Source organism: Anas acuta, chromosome 11 (genome assembly GCF_963932015.1).
Source record: "Anas acuta chromosome 11, bAnaAcu1.1, whole genome shotgun sequence".
NCBI lineage: Eukaryota > Metazoa > Chordata > Aves > Anseriformes > Anatidae > Anas > Anas acuta.
Window position 1 is genome coordinate 14,825,489 of NC_088989.1, and position 8,859 is coordinate 14,834,347.

At 50.1% G+C, this 8,859-nt stretch overlaps 1 protein-coding gene across 1 annotated transcript; it reads left to right on the forward strand.

Moving 5' to 3' along the window:
• Positions 1-84: 84 nt before the first annotated feature.
• TNNC1 (troponin C1, slow skeletal and cardiac type) lies at positions 85-5,697 on the forward strand. The gene is made up of 6 exons (XM_068694014.1): positions 85-245; positions 3,343-3,373; positions 3,543-3,689; positions 4,589-4,703; positions 4,808-4,944; positions 5,521-5,697. Exons 1-6 carry the CDS (start codon positions 222-224, stop codon positions 5,550-5,552), a joined length of 486 nt encoding a protein of 161 aa, XP_068550115.1. The 5' UTR covers positions 85-221; the 3' UTR covers positions 5,553-5,697.
• The last annotated feature ends 3,162 nt before the right edge of the window (positions 5,698-8,859 follow it).

The following is an 8,859-nucleotide window of genomic DNA, read 5'->3' on the forward strand; positions in this document are numbered from 1 at the left end:
CCCCGAAGTCACGAGGAAGGGCTGGAGCTGGGGCAGCTCGGCAGTGTCCCCGTCCCAAGGCACGCAGGAGAGGCATTCCTGCGGGGCTGGCCGTGGTGGGCTGTCACACCCCCGGGGCTGGCCACGGCCCCCTATATCAGCGGGGCCGGCGGGGCAGCAGCAGCAGAGCGTGACGGTGACAGTGACGTCCCCCAGCCCCTCGCCCACCCTCCCCATCAGCCATGGATGACATCTACAAGGCAGCGGTGAGTGCCTGCCCTCGGGGCTGTGTGTTTTTTTGGGGATGGAATAAGGAAAAGAGTTATCAGGTGGTGTCTTTTAGTGACCAAGGACATGGGGATGGCTCGAGAGGTTTCACGCTGCTCTCATCAGCATGAACATCCCAACTCTGAGCAATGAAAAGTCTTGGTAAAACCTTGGAGGTGTCTGGGGTGGCTGCTGGTTTCAGCCAAACCAAAGCAGAGCAGTGTTTCCCACAAAACGAAGATGATTTGCATGGGTGAAAATGTGATTTGCATGGGTTCAACCTCACCCTCTTGCTTCTGGTGCTTTACAATCCCAGGGTGCTTTCACCCAATTCCCTCCTTCCTTAGCTGAATGCTGCTCTATGAGATTTGAAAAAAAAAAAACACCCTCCGCTTTGCTCAAGTGTTTCCCGATGCCGCCCTCTCCCTCGCCACCCCCGCAGAAATCCAGGCAGGGGGAGACACTCCCGGGAATGCCGAGCATCCCAACAGCTGCCGCGGCAAACCCCGACTTTGGTCCATAACGAGGGATCAGCCTGTAACTTAGACAGAGCGCGACGTGCGGGTGGGATAAGGATGAAAATAGAGCCTGGATTGCGTGAATCACTCCTGGGTGCCTGGAATTAAAATACGGTGTAAGAGCTTTGGGGTGCTTTTTGGATTTTTAATATACGGATGGTCAGGTTTGGTTTTAACTAAGAGCTTGAAGGGTACATCCTACAAGCACTATTTTAATTACAAGCATTTTAGAGGGAAAAAAGGTATTGCTCGGTGAAACAAAACTGAAGAAAACAACCAGACGCTGCCACCTGTCCCGTCCTCTGGCCAGCCTTGAGCCTGTAAAACTGCCCCTCCGTGACCTGGGCAGTGCAAAGGGAATGAGGAAAGGCTGCACGGGAACGTGCAGAGTGCCCCAAAAAGCACACAAGAAGAAGAATGTGCCCAGTAAAATCAGCAACAAGCCAGCCCTCTCTAATTAAGCCTTTTAACGAATCGTGCTCCCTGTGACTCAAGGAGCAGATCCTTGCCTTGTTGTTTAGGGACCCCTTGCATGTGGTTAGGAAGAAAGGCTGGGGTGCCTTTCTATCCCCAAATGGGATAGAAATTTCCACAGCTGAAAGCTGTGGACTTCAACCCCAAACCTTCTTCCTACCTTGGGTACCCCATACATACCCCAGGCAGAATCCTTGGTCAGAGAAATGAGCTCTGAGGGACTGGTGGGCTCCAGGAGGGATTTTGCTGCTGGTTTAAAAGCAAGGAATAAATAAAAATAGGCAAAACGGGGCAGGCACAGCTGAGACCGACAGCTTTTTCATGGATCAATTCCCAAGATTTTTAACTGAAGGGAAGCATTTCCCTGCGGGGTGGGGGAATGGCAAGAACTTAATTTTTTCCTGCCCAAGTTCAAACAGAAATGCAGGATGGAGATCAGACCTGAAAAAGCAAAATTCTGTGAGCTTGGTGCCTGCCTTCCTGCCCCACGACAGGAGAAAGCCATCCCCAGACAGGGTGCGGTGGAAAAAGAGGGAGAAAGCTGTGAACAGCATCCATGTCCAGGGGGCACAATAAACAGCTTGGGAGAAAGCTCTGCAATAAACACATCGCCCTATGGTTACAGTACGTCTAATTTCCACCCAGCACAGCTCTACATCCTCAGTTTTATAGAAATCCAGCATGTGGTAGTCAAAAACTGCTTTGGAAGTGAGGATTTGTTATTTGCTGCATGTGTTAGTGGTAGCAAACCTGTGATGGCATACATTAACATTACATTTGTGCCAGATTTCTTGGTGCAGCCACAGAGCCCAATGGGTTTTTGTCTCACCCACTCATGTCTAGATAAGGGTGTGCAAGCACAAAGCTATTTCGGGAACATTTTTCAGCTCTGTTGAGCGAAGCTAAGAGCAGTGCCAGGGACAAGTGTCCGGATAACAGGCTGCGAGGATGCATACCACAGCCTGGGAACAATCACAGGGCTCATCTTTATCTCCAGCACCTCTCTCATCAGGGCTTATAAATAGTGAGCACAGTCAGAGGGTCAGGTTACCCAAGCAGCCGCAGCCGTGGCCATCGGCCGAGCCGTGGCTGCCCTCGCTCTACCCAAACGTTACCTGCAGTGGCCTTGGGGTTCATCCTGATGCTGCTGTTAGGGCTCTGTCACCCCAAAAAGGCTCCAAAAGGAGCTGGATAAGGCTCTCCGACTGCTTTCTGCTAAAATAAAGCACTTTCCCTGCTTCTTGCTGCAAGAAGGAAGGGTTTTCTGTTGATTTTTGCCAAACTGCTTCTCTTTGGGGCAAAAAGCATCATGCCTGCTTTGCAGAGCCACGCGAGCTGAGGATGGGTGCGGGGGCATTAGTGGCTGACAACCAGCATGGGAGGGAAACGTCTTTGCTTGAATGGATGCTCCCAAATGGCCAGTTGGATATGGTGGTGGGGTCTGCAGATAGAGCTGAGCACCCTCTGCAGACAGGAGCAAAGCCGAAGAGAGAATTGACTTCAAGACGGGCTGTTGGATTCCTCTTTGCTCTCTTCATTGCTTATTTTCGTTAACTCAGGCTAAGTAATAAGCTCCCGCTGATGGTTGGCAGGGGACGAGTTGGGGCAGGATTTGGAAGCAATCTGCCAGCCCATCTCAGCTACGCGGGGAGGCTCCATGGGCCAGGTCTTCCAGCTGCTTCCACCTGCCTCAGTTTACATTTGCATCCCAGCATGCCAGCTCAGGGACCAGCAATAATCTTATACCCTGTGCTGTGACCTATCTGTGGCATGTCCCCATTTCACCCCCGGGAGCCTGTGTTGCTTGGTGCATACGCAAACCAAAGAGTTCCCACAAATGCTGGGCTTCAGGGAGACACTTAGAACAGGCTGAGAGGTTTGGAGGCAAAGACGTTTATAAACAGAGACTCTGTTGGAAGTAGACAAGATCTTAATGCTTTGGATAGTTTCTTGAATCTAGGCTGAAAAACAGTTAGCGGGGGTGGTCTTGTCCATGGGGAAAAGGATGTTGAACCTCCAGTCCATGTCCGAGCAGCCCTTTTAGGATCAGCAATTAGTAGCGGTAAAGAATACAAATAAATTGCTCTCCATGTTTTACTTACAGGTTGAGCAGCTGACAGAAGAACAAAAAAATGGTAGGTGCATCTTTAACCTGATGTGGCAGCCTAAGGACAAGCTCCCAGGGCTTTTGATCCACCAGGATCACATTCTAGGCAGTTTCTGTGTCCCCCAAGGGAGAGCCCCCCACCCCGGGGCTGTGTCGTGGTGTGAGACCCACACAGCTCCTTCCTCCTCTCTCCCCAGAGTTCAAGGCTGCCTTTGACATCTTCGTGCTGGGGGCAGAGGATGGCTGCATCAGCACCAAGGAGCTGGGGAAGGTGATGAGGATGCTGGGGCAGAACCCCACCCCAGAGGAGCTGCAGGAGATGATTGATGAAGTGGATGAGGATGGTAAGAGCTTGTCATTTCCTCAGTTCTCCCTAGCCCTGTCCCCTTGCCCAGTGTTGCTTGCTGCCTGTGGGCAGGATCCGTGCCGGGCACCGCGCAGCCTGTGGGGAGCAACCTGCAGAGCTGGGCTTTTGATGGACACGGAGCACCCCCTGCATCCCAGTGTGGTTCCTTGATGAAACTCCCAGGCTAATAAACATGATAAAAATGATTATCCCTATCATGACCGGACTGCTTGAATCAATTTGGGGAGATTACTGCTTACATCAAAATTGCTCCAATCTATTTAATAAAGGGGCTGAATGTAGCAACTGGCTTTTCACAAATGGCACAATTCGACTTCTATCAGCAGGGAAGTCTTTCACTGCTCGAATGCGTACATACATACACACGCACACATTACTAACAGTTAATATTGATTAAATCAGCATAAACACATGCAAAAAAGACTGTGTGAGGTTGGGCAGAAATATCATACTAAGTAATTGGAAAATAAAAAAGCAGTTAAAAATCAGGCAAAGAGAGAAGTGTTTCAGTGGCGTTGAAAACAACAGCACTGTACTACCTGTGCAAAAATATACTGCATGAATACCTGCCTGCTGGAGCTTTTGTTATTAATATCTACATGAGACTGACAAGTACCTCCATAGCAGGAATTCCCATTGCTCAATGCTTCCTGCAGCACATTCAGTTCATTTTACCCTGGCAAAAAAAAAAGACTGGAAAAGGTAACAAAAATAAGTGATAAATTCAGTCCACGGCCTCAGTCACTCACTCCAGCAGCCTGCAAGCTGCAGGGCTGCTCTCCTGAGTTTTGCTCCTCAGTTATTAACGGGAAGACCGACTTCGTGCTTGGCTTTGCCCATCCACTCACTGTCCAATGGTGTTTATTCCACCCGCAGGCAGCGGCACTGTGGACTTTGATGAGTTCCTTGTTATGATGGTCCGGTGTATGAAAGATGACAGCAAAGGAAAAACTGAAGAGGAACTTTCAGATCTCTTCAGGATGTTTGATAAGTAAGAGCCATGACCACAATATAGGTGCTGGGAGCAGTGAAGTGGCCCCACCTTGCCCTCCCCAGCATGTTGGTCCCCTCCTGAGCTCTTCTGTCCTCACGCAGGAATGCTGATGGCTACATTGACCTCGAGGAGCTGAAGATCATGCTACAGGCAACCGGAGAGACCATCACTGAGGACGACATAGAAGAACTGATGAAAGATGGGGACAAAAACAACGATGGCAGGATTGACTACGATGGTAAGGAGTCTTTCTTGCCTGAAGTTTGCTTGTGAGCCCTGGTGCAGCTCCCATGGTTGCAGTTTTGCCTCCAGGGTTGGGGTTGGGTGTGAGGTTGTGCAGGCAGAGCTGGGCAATACAACTAATCCCAGTCCGTCTTTCTATGGGCCAGGGGGTTTCTCAGACTTGCAGAATATTTGTAAGGACCAGGGGCTCCCTTAATTCTCCCCACTGACATGTGAAGAAAACCTGGTTTTCACCAGAGACCTGCCCGTCCTTTACCACCACCTAAACACAAGCACCAGCCCAGAAGGGCTCTTCTTTTGAATACGGTGCTGCCCAAAAGGCTCCTGGACCCTTTCTGAGCTGAGTCTGTGGCCAAGGGCAACCCTGGGCACTGCTGACATTTCCATCAGCAGTCACGAGGAGCTCTCGCCACTTCCAGGGGAGCAGTAGCCATCCCTTGGCCTCTCACGCATCAGTGGGATGGAAAAAGAGAAATGGCTATGGAGGGCTGCCAAGAGAGTACTCCAGCAGCTGTGAAAGCACTCTAGTCCCACCTAACAGCCTGCGTCTCCAATGTCTCCCCCTTGGCAGAGTTCCTGGAGTTCATGAAGGGAGTTGAATAAATCCGAGGCCGGATCAACAGCCTGGATCTCCTAAACCCCTCCAGCTCCGTGGCTCAGCTCCTGGGTTCAATCCCCTGGCTACCGGCATGAAGACAGAGTGCTGAGAAGGGTGGCCATCAGGAAAATAAAGCGCGTTGATACCGAGTGCCTCTGATGGTTGTTCCTTGGTGGTTAGGTGAGGGCCGCACCTCACAGTTGAGGGCAAAGCTCCTCTGTGTTGCAAGTGCCTGGCGGGAAGCCGCCATTTTGTGCCACCATCATGCCATGTCTCCTCACCAAACCCACATGATGAGTGCAGCAGGGGCAGGCACTGGTATCTGCTGGCTTAACTGGAGCATGTTGCTTTAACTGGAGCGTTGGCAGTGTTTTAGTGATGAAACATGAATTAACAACCACTTATGCCATCAACAAAAGCCTTTGTGAGAGACACCGCCTCTCCTCCCCAGCGTCACCATGGCTGTCCAAAAGGGATACCTCTCCCTCTTCCCCGCCATCCTGATTTCCACCCTGTGGTGTACGCAGAAGGAAAACCTCTATTTTATTTGGAAACACTAATAAAAGCCAATCCTAAGCCAGGCTGGTTGCCTTCTTCCTGTCTCACACCGCCCTGTGGAAAGCAGGTGGCACAGTGAGAGACCAGCACCATGGCCCAACAGCACCTCACCCCGAAACTGAAACCCACCATTTTTCCCTCAGAAATCACATCTATTTGGGCCCCAGAGCTTCTGCGTAGGGCATAACCCTGATACAGCCTTGAGAGCCACACGCAGGGTGGCAGCAGAGTCAGGAAGGCGAGCAGTGCTGTCCCAGGCGCCCCAGGCACTGTCTTCTCTCTTCCCAAGGAAGCGTGGCATTCCTGCAGCATTAGCAGCTCTCCCTGCACATAGCTGCCTCCTCCCATTGAATTACACCCCAGCACGGCTCACGCATTGCACTCATGTTGCTAAAATCAAACGTTTACCCAAGCAAAATAAACATTGGCAGGGCACAGCACCAGGCTGTTCTGGTGCAAGCACTTGAGGTGCAGCCCTTGGCCCCAGGGGAGATGCCACCACCATCCTTGCTTCTTCCTTTCCTCTTGAAACACATCTTCTCCATGGAAACAACACACTGAGCAGCTGCGTTTTTGACCTGATGCATGTCCTCATTCAAGGCAGTACTGAAATACTGTTAATTCAAACTAAGCAGGCTTGAGGTTAAAACTGGTGAAGCGAGGGTGCAAGAGTGGTTGGTTGGAAAGACATAGCTCTGTTTTTCCTCTGGACAAGGGCCAAATGTTTTACCCAAGCAGGGTTTGTAACATCAAAGAAACTAAGGAAATGAGCTTGGGCAGGAGATTTTCCTTAAAATCCAGGATATTTTAGGAACACTCCTAATGCAAACGTCTCCAAGACCCAGAAGGGTCTTACAGATGCTCTCTGAGCATCCAGAGCCCTTTGTGCCTTGGCTCCTAGGCCAGAGCAGAGCTGGAGCCAGCAAGGGGCCTGTGCTGCATTTCTCCATGTGCATACAGTGCTTCTACCCAAAGGCAAGAGTCATGCCAACCTTCCCACCCCAGACCAACCTGAATTTGAGTCTCCTTTAAAAAGTCTCTGAGCAGGGACAGTGAGCCTGCGAGCCCACCCCAAAGATTTTGCTGATTCAGCAGAACCGCACCTGCAGCAGAAGCCAATGAAGATAAAGACAGGTGTTGGGCTGAAGTGTTGCAGTGGGAACGGCTGTTGTTACTGTCTTCTGTCTCCAGTGCACCTGTTGCCCTGATGATCTTGAAGATTTTCCTCCAACCTAGATGGTGCTATGATTATCATTTTCCATCTCCCAAGCAGCACAAGTCATTTCACAAGTCCCACTGAGAACTACTTCTAAGGAAACATCTGAAACATTTTACACAGGCCTGGAAACCTGCACAGAAGTGCAGACACCTGGGCCTCAGCCATGTTCATAACTATTGCAACGCCACTGCTGTAAAATGAATTCTTTTTCTTTCTGACTAGCCCAGAAAGGTGTCAGGGACACCAAATCTCCCCACAGCCATCCAACCTACAGGCAACCCATACCCACACTTCATCTCAGCAGGTACCACCAACAGCCCCATTGTCTTCCTCTGTCCTGACCAAATCCTAATACCCAACAGGGACATCTCCAAGACATTTACCACTGCTTAAGAATAGGCTTTGGCTCACTGCATGGTGAAAAAGAGAAGAAATAAGGAACTTTCCAAGATTAGCCCCCTCCTTTTGTCCTTCTTGGTGGCCTGGGGGAAGGTTTGGACTGTTGTGACCCCAGGGAAAAGTAGGCTGCAAAGGCTGGGGGGAGGCACCCAGCCATGTCTCAGCTCTCTATCCTTTGTCCAAGAGCCCCAAGAGTATGGGCACAGGCAGCAGTAACCCGCAACAACCTCACTGACACTGCCCCTCTCTTTTCCCTGAGAGCAAAACAGGGACAGTGGTGGCTGGAGAGGAAGAGGACCAAGGTCTTGTAGCAACTGAAGCTTCTCCGTAGAAGAACAGCTGTGCTGGGGAATATTTGGGCTTTTTCAGTCCTTAGACCAGGTACACCAGCAGGTCAGCACATGAAGTCAGAAAAACTGCTGCGAGATCCATTTGTCTCAGCACATTGACTGTTCTCCAAGAGTAAGCCAGCAAATGCCATGGGGTGGAGTGCTGCGGGTGGATTTCACTGCTGGCTAAAACACAGGAGCAACTGCATTAGGAATGTAACACAGCTTGACAGACGGCTGAGTGACTTAGATGGCTGACAAACCTGTAACTAGCACGGGACCAGCCCGGGTAAACCCTCCACATAGGGGATGTGCATGGAGCCGTGCTAATGATGACTGAGGAACACCCAGAAGTCCACACATCTATGTAATTGCAAATAAATTTTAGTTTTCCCTGAATGTTTTTGTTAAATTCTGGTGCCAGAGACATCTATGGAATGTGACACATACACAAGCACTACTTGGAAAAAAAATGAAATAAAAATAGTCATCAAAATATTCACACTTTTTTTTTTTTTTTTTAAATTAGGCAAAAAGCCACTCAATGCTCCATAACAGCCCACAAATCTGTGTTATCTTAACCACCTGCCCCCACTTAAGAAAGGGCACTGTGCTGCCAGGTGACAGCAGTACGTGCCACCGGACACGGACACAGTTCTCAGGCCATTTGCTCTGCTCAATTTAGCTGATAGTAGATTTAATTCCCACCCTGGTTTGCAGCTTTTTCAGCATACTCAAGGCGTCTCAGTAAAACTTTGCTGCATGGACTGACTACATGAGAACAGAACATTTTGTAGGCATACCCCT

Coding starts and splice junctions, on each gene's coding strand:
- TNNC1 (XM_068694014.1), top strand. CDS start 222: ATGGATGACATCTACAAGGCAGCG. Junction 246..3,342: donor ATGACATCTACAAGGCAGCG/GTGAGTGCCTGC, acceptor TTTTACTTACAG/GTTGAGCAGCTGACAGAAGA. Junction 3,690..4,588: donor TGATGAAGTGGATGAGGATG/GTAAGAGCTTGT, acceptor TTCCACCCGCAG/GCAGCGGCACTGTGGACTTT.